Below are 18,636 nucleotides of genomic sequence, written 5' to 3'. Positions count from 1 at the left end.
GAAACAAATAACGGATTATTAAATTGTGAAAAAATCTTGCATATTTGAATACTGAGTTACAATAAAGTAAGACATCAAGAAGTTAAGACGGCCTTGATAAAGGATAGTTTTCTTTTCCAGGTAATGCAATAAAACTACTACTTTATTATGAAGTCCTGGTACTTTTCTAATTTTAAAACCATTTAAAAAAAATTGTCATAAAATTGTACAAGTTCAATATGCCCTAACATAAAGTAAACATGCAAAATCAACTCCAATTTCGACATATACTTGATTTATAAAAACAGCAGCAAACAAATGTTGTAGTTGTAAATTACTCTGATGTTAGTTTATTTTTGAAAGGAGACACCTTATTTAACTATTTTACAGTGTTGTTTTTGGATCTTCCACTTGGCACTATGATGTGGACAGTTTAAAAATAAAATGTTTATGTTATTAATGCATAAAGATACTTGCGTATTACAGTCCGAGTGTGCAAAACACAAGATGAATTGAAGTGCTACGACCAAATGAAAGGCAAAGTATTGCTAAAATAAAGTAGTAAAATTCGGTAATATCCGGATATTTACGCTAGCCGTGAGTACAGCCGCGCCGGCCTGACGTGTACGTTGGCAGCTTTCAGCCGGCGAGCCAGCTCTTTGTATGTGTCGGGGTCTGCCTCGATCTCCACCTCGGCTTTCAACAACGAAAACTTCATCCGCCAACCTCGGGCTTCGACACCATGTATCAGCCGAGCTCTGAGAACGACCCCGCGCCCCAAATGCCGCGCACTCAGTCTCTGCTCGAGAACGAGCATAATACTCGTCAGCTATAGTCCTGTCTCGTCAGGTTAAAAAAGATAAAGGCTCCGGAACCGACGCGGTACGCCAAGCCGCCGACAACCACCATAGCTGGTCCACGGGCCGCCTCAACAACCATTTGTCACGATTACCGAAGGTTCCACACAGCACTCGCGTTAACAAATGTAAATACTGTCTGTTTTGTTCACTTGTCTAACATTATTTCCAAAATAGATGCGGTAAAACACTGGTAAAGACGTTGCAAATTATTTTTATCTTCAATGTTGTGTAGGATAAAACCGTACGTATTGGAATACTGCAAGATAACACTAGTACGAAAGCGGTTTACGAATTTAGACGATATCAGAAGCAAATATTATCAAGAAAACAGAAGCAAAACGCAACGAAACACACGACGGAAGGCAAACGACTGGGCTGAATGGCCGCTGATTGGTTGAGTGAGGCGCGTTTGTCGATTGGATCCAAACCGGTTAGAATCGGTTCGCAGTGGCCGTACCCGGCTTGCGTTGCATTGGACAACGTCATGCGGACTAGTGAAGGGCAATAACATTTTCAATCGATAATATACAACATATATATCATTTTTCCATAAGATTAAAAAAATCACCGTATAGATATAGAAGACCGCTCTTGTACGGTCATAACAGAGAATTAAAACATTTTATTGTTATGCATGAACTATACGTACGTTTATGAACGTCAAATCGGCAAAAAACCGGATATTATAATCGCTCTATGCAATTTCGGGGAACACGTTAGTTTTAAACTCGTGTGAACTGGTTTTGTCTGTCGGGCGATTATTTAGTTCAAAGAGAGGACGTAGCAATATTGTATGGCAGTGCATCGAATGAGGTTTCAGATGATCGAATAAAATGCAATTTACAGATACGGGCATCACTATTATGATGCCGTAGCAAAATAAACCGACCTGACACAACATTAGTATTTGCAAATCTTAGTTTCTCCTCTCGTCATTAGCGCTTTATACCACCAAACAAATAATAAAACTAAAAACAATATTCATGGCCTGAATTAAACAAAATGTATGACACATCATACACTTTGGAACAAGAGTTAAAAAAAAATAGTACAATGTTGTATGATGTATGATTAGTTTGTCATACTGACGCAATTTATATTGTCGATGGTCAGGTCTCAATGTCGCATTTTTTACCTTTCATAAAGCCTATCGTCTAAAAGAGCTTTTTTATGCATCAGAAATTAAATATAAGATCCTTATCGTTCTGAATCCTTGTAAGGAATCAAAATATGTATCAGCTAATAATCATCACACAAACAGAACCACTTCGAACGGGTTGAGTTCTCCGTCGGAAGTGGTGGAGGCGAATTCAATGAGGCTAAATATAGCGCAGCGTAATTATGAAAACTGGGACGGGATACTTTCGTGTGCTTGCCGTATATTTTTGTTACACTCACGCTGTTGCTATTATAGGTGTAGCAGAGCGGGAAATGTTTGTACATTAAGTTTTATATAAATTTTTAAATATATTAAAACTATCGGATATATGAAGGTTATAATAATAATAGTATTTTTAATATCTTAAGAAACTATCACAGTAAGGAATATGCAGTTTTGAACTGGTTACAAAGGTAGTCTTTGTTGAAAACTCCTACATCTACAAATTTTAATTATATAGCTACTTGTCTACAATAATATTCAAAGACTACAAAATGTATATTTGAAATTTTCAATAGCGTCATACTTGAAAACAAATAACACGCTACGTAATCTGGTGACGGTAACGCAGTGATTGGCATCTGCTGGTTTAATCAAGTTTTCTTACAAATAAAACTTATGTCCTTTCTAATACGACAACATAAGTGAAACCTTCAACTCAGAGGTAGACAGACTACGGACTTGCTTTAAGCGCAGTCCTGATACACTTACCTCGCTTCTTCTACATTCATACATCTACCAAAACATGCACGTTGGTTTCAGATGCTCTTAAGACCGTTCTTGAGCATTCCATCATTCTGTCCGTCCGTCTGGGACGACTCTAACCAGCACCGCCACTCATTTTGACGTAATAAATTTCCTATTTTAATCTTCTTTCATTCATCCTTTAAACATGTACAAACTATCTAAGCAAGCTTTTTTTCAACTCTATCACATTATTATTTAAACCTTGTTCTTCCCTTACAGCTACTTCTAATATCACAGCGAATCCATCATACTTCTCAAAGATCATATTACTATTGTATTAATTTTACTCGTATCCATATCCTGCCAAAGTCAACACCCACTACCAAACATTAATGTGGGAACGAACATTTCTTTCTTATATTACAGATAAATGTCTGCTCAATTTCTTAATGTTAAATCATATTTATATAACTTGGTTGTATAAAAATCTATCGTAATTTCTCAATTTCTTGTTCTCTGAAAATAGCACAACCGTTATTACAATTGCAAATACTGAAATCTCGGTCAAATGCGATATGACCCAAACATTCAGTACAGTAACGTAATTCGTTTCGTAATAAGACAGTCTACACAAGTAACTGTGGTGAGGTAACATTTTTTTTAAAAGCTGCCGACGTAATACTTTAATGTTAAATAACATCTTATTACAATATTATGGCCTAGAAAAATATTTCACGTCTTTTAATTATAACCAAGACATAACGCTAATATACGTAATTCTAAAATATTATTATACTAATATTATAATGCGAATGTTTAGATGGATTGATGGATATTTGTTTGAAGTATGTCTAATCCGGCTGAACGGATCTCGATGAAATTTGGCATACATATAGAACATAGTCTAGAAGGTTACTTATTATGTATTTTTTTTAAACCGCGCGAAAGTAGTCGTAGTCGACAGCTAATGTGTTACATAATCGTAATTGATAACCAATCACAATTATCGATAAATCGTTTTCGTAAAATTGGTTCACATCCTTCGTTACGTCATTGTGACAGCTTACAAAACCACCTTTTATTTTGACAGCTATTTGACCAGAAACAATAGAGTTTAATGCATTCGAGAGAAAAAATAGTGCATACAGTTATTACACGGTTGGTAGATATTTATAAAGTTGTCCGTAATGACCCTGTTAGCTATTACAGCGTGAAATGTGCGAGGTGCCTTTGTTAGCCGTTGGCTGCAATTGGTACTCGTTGCAATGAATTACCGCACTAGCGGGGTCAGTGAAAGGTCAAATGATGAAATATTTTTATCCCATCTAAAGCCTTTGGGTTCAATTTAAATCTTGTTTAGTTAAAAATAAATAAAACGATACTAACTGAAGATTTAATTTATCATATTTATGCATGTCGTAATTACATTTAAAAAAAAAATGGATCTTCTTCGAACTGTCAATTTTTTTGTGTAGGTTTGTTTTTTTTTAGTAAAATAAGTACTAATGTTTCGGTGTTTAATAAATGGAATATTCTATTAGTATGATAAACAACTGCTGAATATGTCATGCTATAGGCGTAGGTGCAAATGTTATTTAACACGGGAAACCACTCACGTGAACTACTTCCAAACGTTACAGATAAGATATGTAAAAGTGTACACATAGTCTAGACAGAACCTCACCTCCAAAACTGATATGGCAAATATTATCAAACTCCGATAAATATTACATACAAAAGTACTAATGTCATTTAAATATGGATAGACAGTACCTACCGGCATTAGGGCAATTTGACCATAACAAGATTGACATGACCAAAAAGTTATCAACTGCTAATTATAAATAGCTTGAGTCTTCTGTAATTGATTCAAATAAAGTTCTAAAAGTCGGATCAAGGGTAAGTACTGATTGCCCTTAGCTACGATTACGGTTTAATGGCGCATCGCATTTGCCAATTTGTATATCTGTTAGACGACAATAGCTCAGTGAGTCACAGTTTGTACTTCCTGCGATTAACACATTGCTGGGACAATTTTATACGTAACTAAACACGATCAAGCAGTACAGCATAATGACGTCACAAAGTTATTTAATTGCAACTTTCCACCACTTGTACAAAGACATATAAATATAGCCATCTCTCTTTCTCTTTGAAAAAACCATAGATAACTACTAAGCAATCCTTAATTTTCACAACTGTTAGGAAACATAGCTTTTGTAATGTCCTGTCTGAAGGCTTCGTATGCATATCACCACGATATCACCATGACACCAGCTGCGACCCACAACTCCCTAAGCGCGGAAAAAAAAATAGTAGTCTATGTTCCAGACTATCAATATCTGTACCAAATTTCATAGAGATCCGTTGAGCCATTATGGAGATACCTTCTAATGAACATTCATCCATCCATCCATCCATCCATATATCTCATCATTCGCTTTTATAATATTAGCAAGATCGAAAAAGATAAGAATCGATACGGGAGCAAGATATAAACATAAGAAAAAACGTTTAATAAAAGTATCGAAGTATGTTTAAGGTCGTTTAAAGCAAACATACGTCTAATGACTATTAAATATACTGTCTGGTAAATGCATCGTCAATTAAAAACATCGCGGTTGCATGGAAACTGGTAAATGGAGCCTCGACGGCGCATAACCGGTTAGTTGCGGCGCGGCTACAGTCTTGATACAATCGGTCGTCCACTGGTTTATACGACCCTTCTGCTTTTACCCTGTTCTTATCTTGATTACGTATCAGACGAGATTGTAAAGATCTTCCTGTATAGTTAGCAGAGATTTTATCTTACAACTAGTTTTTGTTCGCGACTTCGTCTGAGCAGAATTAAAAAGACAATGTATCTCATGTTACTCGAGACTGTGCCAAGTTTAAATAAGATGCCTTGAACCTATTTGATATTCCAGATTATCCCAAATTTCATCCAGATCTATGTAACTTTGGATATGGTATATCATGTACTGAATAATTGTAATTTTTTTATCTATTCTTACGTATTCTATAAATGCGAATGTTTAGATGTCTGGTTGTCTATTAGGTATATCCAGAACAAATAAATCCGCTAAAATAGATCCGCTATTCTGAAATTTGGCATAGATCATAACATGGTCTGAAGAACACATAGGCTACTATGTATTTTTGAATCCGTGTCGACGGAATTGCGGGCGACAGCTAGTTGAAAATTTACAGAAACTATAATATAAGAGATCCATGAAAATCAACTATTAATTTGTTTTTAACGTCCACTTAATGTTTCTTATATACAAGCCTTAAGAAATCTTGTATTATATGTTTTTATTCTATATACTTACATTATGTGTATATAAGTACTTACCACAGTTCCGGTGAGTACGGAGGTGAAGTGGTGACCAGAGAAGGTGGTGGCATCATGGCGTCATTTGACAGCTGTTTACAAATGTACTATGTAAATATTAATCGTACATAGGAATACAGAGAAATATTTCTAATTTTTATTTCTTTTGAATAATAACATATGCATCAAAGTTTTGTTAATACTAATCTGTAGAAATGGATAGGCTATTGGCAACCACCAATTGCTACATTCCAATTTAAACGTTTGTTGATGTTATATGACAGTTAATTCTATCTAAATTATTAGTTCAAATCTACACGACCATTCCAATACCAAAAATCCATACCATCAGCGACAAAATTGTTGATCAATTAGGCACAAAATAAAACTTTGTATAGCCAGTCTATTATAGAGGTCAGTTAAGTGACATTACAGAAACTATTTTACGAATGACAACATTATTAAGTTTGCAATTTAATATGTGGTCATTTTGTTTGTGGCTACGTATTGATAGTTATATCCTGTGTATAACCGCGTAGTTACCGTGGTGAGTACGGTGGCGTCGCAGCCGGGCTGGTACTTGTCGTGGTCAGCACGCGGACGACGCAGCACTTTTTCGCGGTCCTGTTTGTGTTTCCTGTCTGCACCTTTCAGCTTGAACACCTATATATATAAAAATAGTAATTACTCCTCGATTAGGTCCTATTTACATTAGGAACGTGTTAATGGAAACGACTCCTTTAGGCGAATTCAGATGGCCGCTTGCTCCCTTGCCACCATATATGACAAAAAAAGCTAGTAATATTAGAAAAAAATTAAATGAATCCGTACTTTTAGCAAAGCATTTTTAAGTTTTTAATTATTGTTTTAAATAGGACTTCACTAGGTTTTTCTATCAGTCCTATTCCCAAGGCCTATCATTGCTGGCCTTTCAAAGATAGTTTATCCTAAACCATTGAAAGTATACCTAGGGCCGGCGGCCCAGGGCGGCCATTTCCCGGCGCCCAGGGCGGCCATTTCCCGGCGCCCAGGGCGAGATTTTTGCGGCGCCCACTTTTTTGGTATCGGGGGAAATCTTACTAATATTATAAATGCGAAAGTTTAGATGGTTGGATTGATGGATTTTTATTTGGAGGTAAATCCAGAACGGCTGAACGGATCTCGATGAAATTTGGCATACATATAGAACATAGTCTAAATATTTTTATCATTCCGCGCGGACGTTGTCGCGGAGACAGCTAGCCTTCCTTAAATAGGGTATCTTAGGGGGAATCACAGGCGCCCATTTGCGACGCCCCCGTACGCCCAGCGCCCTGGGAGGTCGCCCCACCTCGCCCTACCATTAAGCAGCTAATGGGTATACCTTAATCTGGCAAGCGGCGGCGTGCAGCCGTGTGACGTCATCACTAGCAAGGTATGTCTCCACTTGTATGCGGAATGGCACGCCCTTCTCACCGCCGTGCTTCTTCGCTGTGAACTCCGTCGATATGCAGTTTACCTACAAATTTATCTATTATACTACTAAATATACGACTACATTTTGACACGTAGTGAACACTGAATGTGTTAATATGTTTAGCAATAATAAATATATAAAAAGAGTCTATAAGGGTTCCGTTTTCTCCTTTCGATGTACGGAACCATAAAAATTAAAAAAAAAGCCTTTTCTCGCAGGAACTACAAGTTAGTGATTTTGAAATTATTTATTTACATAAGAATTTAAATAAGAAATCAAGCAACAGTGGAGTGTAAAATTAGTTCTGACAAATATCTAAAATTACAGAAACAAATTTAATTTTGTTATCTAAGAGCAAACTATAAGAGATTAAGTTCTATATATTTCTAATAGATGGCGTTGTAAATTTCTACCTTGATGTAAACTCCAACATCCTTGGTGGGGTCCCACAACACATGCAGCGCGTTGAGACTGGCAGGATGCTCCACTCTGATCACACCATACGATAGAGGCACGTCCACCTGGATACATTTCTAAATCTTAATAATATTATAAATGCGAATGTTTAGATGTATGAATGGATATTTGATAGTAAATATCTCCAGAACGGCTGCATACATCACGATGAAATTGTATATGTATTAAGTATTTTCTTGTGACCGCTTTCAACCTAAAAAACTGATCCAATTTTGACGAGTATGGTGTTATTAGATTTTAATTATTTCCCTCAGTGTCTATTTTAACAAACTAGCAGACGTCCGCGACTTCGTTGGCAAAATTTTAAAAAAAAAGTAGCCTATATGCCCGCGTGCCTATGTACCTTCGCGTCTAAGCCTTATCAATTGGATCCAGTCGTTCTGGATTACTCTGTACAAACACGGCCTTGCAGACAGACAGACAAGCAAATTTTTTAAATTGGTTTTTCGTTAGCAGCATCGCAAATATATCATGTACGTAATATTACATACAGACACTCGAATTTAATTAATCATTAATTATATTATAAATACGAAAGTAACTCTGTACACAGATAGTCCAGAGCTTGAGAAAGGACATAGGTTAACGTGAAAAAGCTTTTTAATGTGAAAAAGGGGTTGTGAAGGGTTGAAAAGGGGGTTGAAAATTTTGTATGGAAGCATCGTCATTTTTACAGATAAAAGCTTGAAACTCATTCTGTAGGCTGGTATTTTGATATATTTAATATGTTTTTGTTATGTTAACCTCTACGATGCGTTCTCTGGGTCGGTCAGCGTGCCACTGCGCGATCTGCTCGCGCTCCATGTACTGCAGCCGGCGCTCGTGGAAACAGATCTTTATCACGCTCTGTAGTACAAACACAATTCATTATTAAGTGTGGGTTTACATTGCTGAAATACTTGCATAGAAATTATTATATTTAGTATTATTTTAAATAAAGATAAGAGAATAATTATAATAAAATTTGTAAAATAACTTGCAAATTTTTACATCACATTACCGACTTTCAAGTAAGTTTTGTTATCTTTTTCAGAAAAAGATAAAATTTCTTTTACGAAAGTATATTTTTAAAGATTAATTTTTAAATATTGTTATATTTATTTACCTTTAATATTTTTCCTTTATAATGTGACAGATCTCCGAGTTTCTTAAGTTTGATCTCATAAGGCTGGCCCTGGTTCAGATATGTGAGTGTCTCCTCGTTTTGTTTGGTCGCGATAGATGTCGCTGCAGCTAACACGTACTGGAACCTGTCAGATATATTTATAATTAACTAGCTGTCGCCCGCGACTCTGTCCGCGCGGGGTTAAAAATAGATGTTGGCCGATTCTCAGACCTACTCAATATGCTCACAAAATTTCATGAGAATCGGTCAAGTCGTTTTGGAGGAGTATGAGAACGAAAATTGTGACACGAGAATTTTATATATAAGATTTAAATAGTATAACTATCTAATAATTTACCTTTAAATTAATCATTTTTTTTTCTTTAAAGATATCTACAACTTTCTGACTTAGTGCAAACTAATTATCGCCCGCGTCTCCTTCCGCGTGGAATTAAAAAAAAACTTAGTAGACTATGTTTTCTACCACACTATGTTCTACATCTATGCCGAATTTCGACGATATTCATTGTGCCGTTTTGAAGACAGCTAACAAACATCGTTAGACATGCTTGCTTGCTTGTCTTCTTGTGTTGTTGCTTTACAAGCTTGCTGTCTGATGTGTCGGACTCGGAACCATTAGTGTTCATATGAGTCTTACACTAAAAAAAACACTCTCTATAGAGTCACTATACTAGTTTTGAGTGATTATTATAGCGTACGAGATTTTTTCTGTAAGTGTAACACTGCGAACGTATGTGACTGTACCTGGTGTCATCCTTGAAGCTGGGCTCACTGCGCTGTATGGGAGAGTGCAGGAAACCGTCCAGAGAACTGACTGGCGAGCACATCAGCAGACCTGGATCTGAAACAATATCACACAAAACTCAATATTAACTCTTTGGTAGAAAAATAAGAATATTTATGTAAATAAATGAAAAAAAAACTTATAACTTTTATCGGAAAATCCTTGTATATTGAACTGATACATATTGCTGTCTTTGTTTTTTTTTAAAGAGAATGAAAGGGACGACGACAAGAATTGATACAAGTGCTTTTACCGACCAATTTGCCTCACTTTAGTATTATTAGCTTCATACTTTAAGTCGGCTTGTGGCATGAGAGTGCATATCTGTGTGTTCTGCCGCAATTTAATCCTACATATGTTCGATATTGCGAGCGGCCTTAAAGTTTGGATAGAACTATAGTATCGGAATACATAATATTGTAATTCAACGACTCACTTTTATTCTCGTGCATGCCGGGCGAGTGGTATCCGGTCATGGGCACCAGCGCTCCAGCCTGCAGAGACTGGCACTGCATCTCCGGACTATTCGCTGTTACATAGAAAAAGAAACATTAGCCATTTCTTCAAAGTGTGAGATAATTAATTTTGTGTGATATAAATAAGATGCACATTTATCTTCTAATCTTATATATTTATAAATTTGAGAAATATTATATGTAATGTTCCAAACAATGGTAGATAAAGTGCATTCGCTCTGTAGCGATTCCATAACGAACTGCAAAATAGGACTGACAATAACTTTCGATTAGTTACGTGATTGTCGCACCTCAGTTCCATTCATTTTTGAAGTTCGCTATGGAATCGCTTAGAAGCGAATGCATTTTGTCTAACTCCTCTATTAAGATGGCATGTCATCAATTTGCAGATTTGGTTCATTTGCAAAAACAAATATATTCAAAGAAAATATTGATTTAAAAAACATGCGTTTAAGTTGGCACGTTTGAAAGTAGAGTTTTCTTGTTGTACACGTGCCAACTCAATAGCCTCATATGTACTCACATTGATGCGGCATGACGGCGTTGTTGTGTGGCGGTGACTGCTGGCAGGATTCCTCCATACCCTCGCGGTTCACGTTGTCCACCACCATGCTGGTTATCTAAAATAATACACAGAATAATAAGTTTTTGGATAATGACACGAAAAGTATATATCTCATTGTTTGTCGTCGTTTCCTTATTACACTTTAGTTAAAGTGGGTTTTCACTTCGGTAGTGTAAACCCACTTTAACTCTTTTCAAGAGCGTTTATTTTTTGTCATAACCATACATGCGTTATAAATAGCTCTTATTGTTATAGTTTGCAATAATATTAGATTCCATAAATCCTATAAAGCGATGTCAGTATGTATTTTAGGGTTCATTTAAATGCAACTCGGAATCATACGAACATTCGGCAGACGCATCAAAACGAGACAAACGTATTGTATTCCCATACGTTTGTCTCGCTCTAACGCGAATTCTTTTGTTCGTACGATTACGAATTATGTTCAATGAGCATTTAGGTGTTTCAACAATGTGTTGTTTTTGCACCGACCTGTCTATCGTCGATACGTCGTGCGCAGGGCCAGGCGCGCCGCGGCGGAGACACCACAGCACCTGTCGGTGATGGCGCCTCCTGCTTGAACACCGAGAGCGACGGCAGCGACAACAGAGCCTCGCTACGTACAAATACGCTTGTGGTTAAATAACTAGAAGCAATGGTCACTTTATATTCACCTAGGTGGCTTAAAAAAACTTAGTAAGTAGCCTATATGTTCTTCCAGACTATGTTATACATCTATGCCAAATTTCAAACATCCATCCATCGATCCAAACATACGCGTTAATAACATTAGTAAGATTGTTTACCGCCTTCTAGAAAGTACGTCATTTAAAAAAAAGAATACAAATGAAAAGGCTTTCTCGTCCCTAGATGGTCCATTTTCAAATTTTATTTATCATCAATGTAACAAAGATCGGTAAGAGATTCCAGATATGCTTAGTAACTCACGCTAGACCAGTAAAAAAAATATACAAGAAACTAACTTCATTGACAGTTCTCCGGGCAGATCTAGATCGAGGTCGTTGACCTGCCAGCCGGGAGACAGGTGCGAGGATGACGAGCTCGTGCCGCTGCCACCCATCTCCCCAAGAGACGCTGGAACAGACATATAATTAATAAATTAATATTGTGTGCACCTTTATTGCATAACACCATCCTAATCCAAACAAGGATTGGTCATAGATTAAATATGAAGTGTTTAATACAATATAGCGCAAGGTAATATGACTAGTAAGTACTCGTTAATAAAATAATTATGCATTTAAATTATTAATCATTACACATAAAATTTTATTTCAATATCAATAATAGATTTATCGTGGGTTTCCGAGACAAAAAATCCATTTAAAACATATTGTTATCTCTGCTTTTTCAAAGACAATGACAGAGATGACGATATGTTTTATACAGAGACTTTGGAGTCAGAAGACAATGTTTTTAAACCGATAACTTTTTAAGAACAGTAATAATTTGAATATAAAATCTATAATATTTTCAGCCAATAACTTATAACATCGATTTAATTCTAAAATTAATTAGCAAAACAAAATTATTATCAGTACGTGACGTCACATTTAAATACACGAGGAGGGTTTATCAGTCGGGTCGCTGACAATTACGAGGCGAGATCGCTCTGAACCTAGTCTTAAACTGGTTACTTGTTATCAATACTGTCCGGTTTTCTAGTGAAATGGAACGGTTTGTTATGAAAGAGTATATAATTGCTTCTTTCTATTTCACATCTAATATTTATCTGCATAATATCCACCATGTTAAGAGTAAGTTTGAATGTTCTCTTTCTACTAGAGTCGTGAAGTGTGTTAGGGACTGTTAAATTAACCAATAAACGAATCTGAATAACACAGTTGTATATCTCATTATGTCAATATTTTTTTATAAGGTGGCAAACGAATGAACGGAGAAGAATACACCTAAATAGCGAGGCGACCGCAGCCCATAGGCAATTCGCAATTGCAAATGCGTTGCCTATCTTTAATCGACAATATTATTAAAATAATTAACTATGTTTGTTCGGCAATAAATAAAAATGTAAGTGGCAAAGAAAAGATGCATTCAGTAGTTCAGTGGTCTGATAATTAACTATTTACAGCAAGTAATATGTATAATAAAAAAGCAATAAATCAATATATATTCGTTATTTTTATAGCATCAAGTAAACGTTCCTTATTGGACTTCAAACTATTGGTGATGAAATGTGAACAATAATAGCTCGTGTCTGCGATACCGTTGTTCTTTGACCTTTACTATGCCAGTCGACTGAACTGGTAATCACTGGAATATTGTTTGCAATATTTTAATGATTTTCGATGAATTAACTTGTATTTTACTTGATAAGACAACTTAGTTACAATTCTCTTTGATAACGAAATACCAATTAAAAAGTATTATAGCAATTTCATATTCGTATGTACGAAACGTGTTGGAGTGACGAAGCAATCTTTTCTGAAACATTCACTTTCAACGTGATTTTTTTTGTATTTTAAATTGAAATTACAGCTTTCTTATGTGTAAGGTGTATGAAAGATTATCTTTACTTGATACTGTTAGGAAGAAAATCCGACACTGTGCCGGTGTACTGGCACAACACAAGCCTTACTAAAATGTCGACGTCTATGTCCCCTCCCTAATCATTCTGACACTTGACTTTTGTAATGTAAGCGCCATTCGCGCCAAAGGATTGTAATTAATAATAAGTAAAAATACTTATATAAGAAAGCGTAAACACAAATTTATATCGGGGAAAAACTCTGAACTTACAACACGCTTTAAGCTACATATTTTCAGTCCATTAATCTTAGGGGTGTGCAATTTCAAAAAAAAATATTCGAGAAAGGGACAAAAATAGCAACAAAGATAGATGGTTGCCATGGCAAAGGCAAGCTAGTGGCGAAGGCCTTCGTTGACACTTAAACATTTTAATTTTGTCATTTTCAATTTCATGTATATATGTCGTTAGTACCATATGCATTATAGGTGATGCTTGCGAAGGCGTGTGCACCAAACTCTGAGTACCGACGACCCTCTCGCGCTTCTCTTGCCGCGAATTGCAGTACTGCTGCTGCGGATACCCTATCCGATTGTGATGCTGCGGAATCTTCCACCATGATGACTATTCTGTTAGATTTATTTCTGCCAGTTCTTTATTCAGCCTTACGGCAATTTATGGTGTTATTGCATTAAGTTGTTTTTGAAATCAGTTAACTTTTTTTTTGTAGATTTTCATATCTTCAATAAACGTTATATATTTCTTCTTTTGTATCAGTATCTCGTTATTTAGATTTTAATTTTATTGTATTGATTAACTGTCATAAAACACTGCTCTGTTGTAACATCCATAAAACAACACCTTTCAGTAGCGTCCAATACGTGTCAGACTTTTTGTCTCTACTTCTCAATGTCATCTTATAAGAGTACCACATTCACAACTAAAACATCAATAAGTTTGCAGTCTGTTAAAATTTAAATCTTACTAATATTATAAATGCGAGTATAGATTGATAGACGGATGTTTGTTAGAAGGTATCTCTGGAACAGCTCAACGGATCTTAATAAAAGTTGGCATAGATGTAGAGCAAAGTCTGGAGGAACACATAGACTTAATTTTTTTAAATTCCGCGCGGACGGAGTCGCGGCCCACAGGTAGTGTTTCGGTTTTTTACACTTTATTATGTTAAGTCATGTACGTAAATGTATTTTATAAAGGATTCGATGAAATTAAGCGACAATAGTGGTCTAAAAAAATTATAACGATTTAGGCAAAAATATCGCGGCTGCAAACTTCCTAATGACCCCGTTAGAACATAACTAGGTTAATAATTAATGAAATTGTTGTGTTAGTTTTAATGACAAACGTTGACTTTAGCCAGAAATTCGCATTGACTGTTTTTTTTTTAATACGAATAAACTAGTGCTTGACCACGAATCCACCTGTTCATAAGAGGGGATGTGGTCGAAAGGCGGTACCTACTAATTTACCTACGCTTAGTACAGTTTTCATAATAGTACAAGCTAAGCACTTATTATCAGAATTTATTTATTTCTTCGCTTAGTGATAGCCAATAATTGCAACATTTTATCTTGCAATAAAGTTGCTATAACCACTTTAAACGACTTTTAGATGATAAATTATCATTAACCTCGGGTTTCTGAGACCAAAATGCCCGTATAAAACATATCTCTATTTTGTCAAAGATGAAAGTAAGAGATGACGATATGTTTTATAGAGATTTTAGTCTCAGAAACCTACAGTTAAATCATCAACCTGCCCTTATCCCTATTGAGGATCGGCACAGTATATACTACTCCTCCATACATCTCTATCAGTCGTCTTATCCGAATCTATCCCCTTCCTACGCATATCCTCTTTCACACAGTCATTCCATACTTTTTTGGTCTTCCTCTACCTTTGTAGCCATCCACATTCAATCTCATTAAACAGGTAAACCCACAGTTAAATGATTATATTATAAATATGTTATAACAAAGTAGGCGTTTTTAAATTTAAAAAAAAACACAATAACGTGAACTATTATCGATGTTGTATAACTTGATATACGTCATAGGTGATAATTATTTGTGACATTGATGTAAAATTAAGGATTTTGTGACGTCGATTTCTATATATTGAAAATAGAGTAATAAGTTAAAATGTAAATACGCCCAAATGTTTGGTAATTTTATACGATTTATATCTGTGTAGTTCCTAGACAAAGCTTAAACCTATCATTGCAAAGACAACATTAAACATTTTTAATAGTGCATTTTGATACATTTGTGTATATTATCTTATCATAATCTTTGACATTGAGGTGTTAATTATAGTCGTATTCAATGGAAATAAAAAAAACATATCTAAATAATATTATCTTTATAGGGCTGTAATTACAGACAGACATATTTGTATCGTCAATTTAATCACTGGAATAAAAATAAAACTGTCCAAAGAGTTTTTATTCGGCAATAAATTGTGTAAATTTAATTTGTTTCCTTTAAATTTGATTATACTATTTTGGTATGTAATAAATCTATAGATAAACAATGAAGGTGTGTCCGTGAATTATTGAATTCATAGTTTTTCAGTTCGCTCGAAGCCCTGGGTCAATCGGTGAAAGACTAACCGTGGATTTCCGGAAACTACAGTTTAATGGCACACATTGATTTCTATGGGAATTTATTTATAAAAGTTGCATGGCCCGATCTTTGTAAGTAGACTACGGCCACCATTGGCCGACCATCGGTTGATGTGAATCAGATATTATGTATTGTTGAACGTACATAGAAATCTTACTTAGATTATTAATGCGAATATTTGGATGGATGTTTGTTAGAAGGTATCTCCAGAACGGCTCATAGAACATAGGCCGGAAGAACACATAGTTTTTTAATTAATTCGGTGCGGACGGAGACGCGGGCGGCAGCTAGTAAAATAATAAAAAGCAAACAATCTATTCTAATCATTGTCGTGAATCTGTTTTTATTATGATCACGTGCATAGTAATTTACAATGTAACGTGTTATGTATGAATACGTACGCGTGAACAAATATTTGTCAAAATGTATTTATGATACGAGTAATATGACCATAGTAGTTTATTTTTTATTACTGGCTGTCGACAGCAACTCCGTCCGCGCGAAATTAAAAACAAACCCAATTAGATGTGTTCCTTCAGGCTATGTTCTACATTTATGTCAAACACCGAGATCCGTTAAGGCATTCTCGTACTTTCTACCAAAGATCCAGTCATCCATCTCAACATTCGATATTATAATTTTCTATTATTAAAGATATTTTAAGAAGGAATGAAATTTTTAATTCCAACGAAATGTTAGTAATATTATAAATGCGAATATTTAGATGGATGTATGTGTGTTTGAAGGTATCTTCAGAACGGATCAACGGACCACAATGAAATTTGGCATGGATGTAGAGCATAGTCTGAAGGAACTTTTTTTTAATTCTACGCGGAAATAGTCGCGAGCAACTGCTAGTATATAATATAAATAGAAATTTAATTAGCCATAAAAGTTATTTTTAAATAAAGCTATATATATATATAATATATAGCTATTTATATATAAAAATATTATAAATGTAATATGTATATTTATATGTTAAAATTTCCTTAACCATCACATAACCATACGGGCACAATACTTTATTACCCGTATGAAAATTACGCATTACAATTACTCTATGCTATTTGCTAATAGTTAATTATTGCACTTTGTTAAAATGAAATAGAACATAGCATCAATGAAAATAGATCTTATATATAAAATTCTCGTATCACAATTTTCGTTCCCATACTCCTCCGAAACGGCTTGACCTATTCTCATGAAATTTTGTGAGCATATTGAGTAGGTCTGAGAATCGGCCAATATCTATTTTTAATCCCGCGCGAACGGAGTCGCGGGTGACAGCTATTATTTTATAATATTTATCAGTGAGGTCTAAAGTTTATTTATGTGAAATATTTAGGTAATAGTTTACTTGTTTTTAAACTGGCACGAAAACGACGGAATTTTATAAGTTTGTCGTGTCTATGTGTCTGTATATCTATGGTATCGTAGCTCCTGAAGGGATGAACCGATTATAATGGTTTTTGAATAAATGGTATTTGTTTGAAGGTATCTTCAGAACGGTTCTACCTCGCTTAAATTTGGCACTGATATGGCATAATCGGGAAGAACACGAAGGCTACTTTTTTAATTTCGCGCGGACAGAGTCGCGGGTTACACTTATGTAATTAATCTGTAGCAAAAGTTATTATATCATTCGTACGTGTCAAATCATTGCATAAAAACCATCGTCAGATTTCGATAAGAATTGCATCCCGTAGTGCAATGGGCTTCCATTGTCGGAACATCAGTATAAACACCTAATGTCATCCCTTACATTCTCTTTGCAAAAACAGAGACAACAATATCAATTACTACAATTATTATATCCATGAAATTCCACGGTTGCATATTTCGTCTTCACATTAATACGTGCTTTTAAAAAGATACATCTATTAGAAATTAATATTGAAAATTGATAGAAATAAAGTCACGTAAATGTATAATAATTAAAACAATTTGATGATGTTACAATTCTCTTTGATGGATTTAGTATTTCATGTCTTACGTTTTTTTTTTAAATCAATCGATTTGGTATCACAATTAGACAATCGATCAATTATTAATTCGAATAATTTCAGACAAGATTAATTTATTAATAAACAACATAGTATTATGTATATTGATTTTATTTTTAAATTATAATCTAGCTTATGAAGATAACATAAATTCTTTAATAATTTTTCTTATGTCCTGTACTAAATATTTTCTATGCGCAAAGTAATTAAAAACTTTGAATAAAAAAAAATGCGAGAAATTAAATACTATTTAGCGAGATTATTGTAATATTTTATATCTTACGAACGATATTAAAGTTTGAACGAGATCATTCGCAACACGAAAGGGATCGCACATGGGTTCCCAGACTTTGAGGAGATACATTCGTTTCTTAAGGGACCCTAAATCGTAGTGATTTGGGAATAACGAGGACCGATATTCGGTTATTTCACTAAATTACCAGAGTCATGTTCATTGATATCTTGCCATAAAAATAAACATCACAGATAGTCTCTCATATTTGTACGTTTTTATAACAAAAGTGCGTTTAATTTTTACGATAACATTCACTTTATTTGATTAAAAATTTATGTCAA

At 34.9% G+C, this 18,636-nt stretch overlaps 1 protein-coding gene across 6 annotated transcripts in view; it reads right to left on the bottom strand.

Moving 5' to 3' along the window:
• gem (transcription factor CP2 like gemini) overlaps positions 1-18,636 on the bottom strand; it is a 39,547-nt gene that overhangs the window by 3,423 nt on the left and 17,488 nt on the right. For 5 of the 6 annotated variants that reach the window (XM_013320961.1, XM_013320960.1, XM_013320962.1 and 2 more), the window contains 11 exons: positions 11,887-11,998; positions 11,396-11,519; positions 10,862-10,958; positions 10,299-10,391; positions 9,823-9,919; positions 9,058-9,202; positions 8,697-8,798; positions 7,889-7,996; positions 7,383-7,517; positions 6,563-6,682; positions 6,041-6,111 (listed from right to left, as the gene is read on the bottom strand). In XM_013320961.1, coding sequence (XP_013176415.1) covers positions 6,041-6,111; positions 6,563-6,682; positions 7,383-7,517; positions 7,889-7,996; positions 8,697-8,798; positions 9,058-9,202; positions 9,823-9,919; positions 10,299-10,391; positions 10,862-10,958; positions 11,396-11,519; positions 11,887-11,998 — 1,204 coding nt within the window. Of the gene's footprint in view, positions 1-6,040; positions 6,112-6,562; positions 6,683-7,382; positions 7,518-7,888; positions 7,997-8,696; positions 8,799-9,057; positions 9,203-9,822; positions 9,920-10,298; positions 10,392-10,861; positions 10,959-11,395; positions 11,520-11,886; positions 11,999-13,883; positions 14,350-18,636 lie in introns of all 6 variants that reach the window. The other variant, XM_013320966.1, reaches the window with a different exon arrangement.

The sequence above is a fragment of the Papilio xuthus genome, unplaced genomic scaffold (genome assembly GCF_000836235.2).
Source record: "Papilio xuthus unplaced genomic scaffold, Pxut_1.1 DF825946.1, whole genome shotgun sequence".
In the NCBI taxonomy this organism is placed as follows: Eukaryota; Metazoa; Arthropoda; class Insecta; order Lepidoptera; family Papilionidae; genus Papilio; species Papilio xuthus.
Note: the sequence above shows the minus strand (reverse complement) of the source record. Positions and strands in the feature narration are given on the sequence as shown.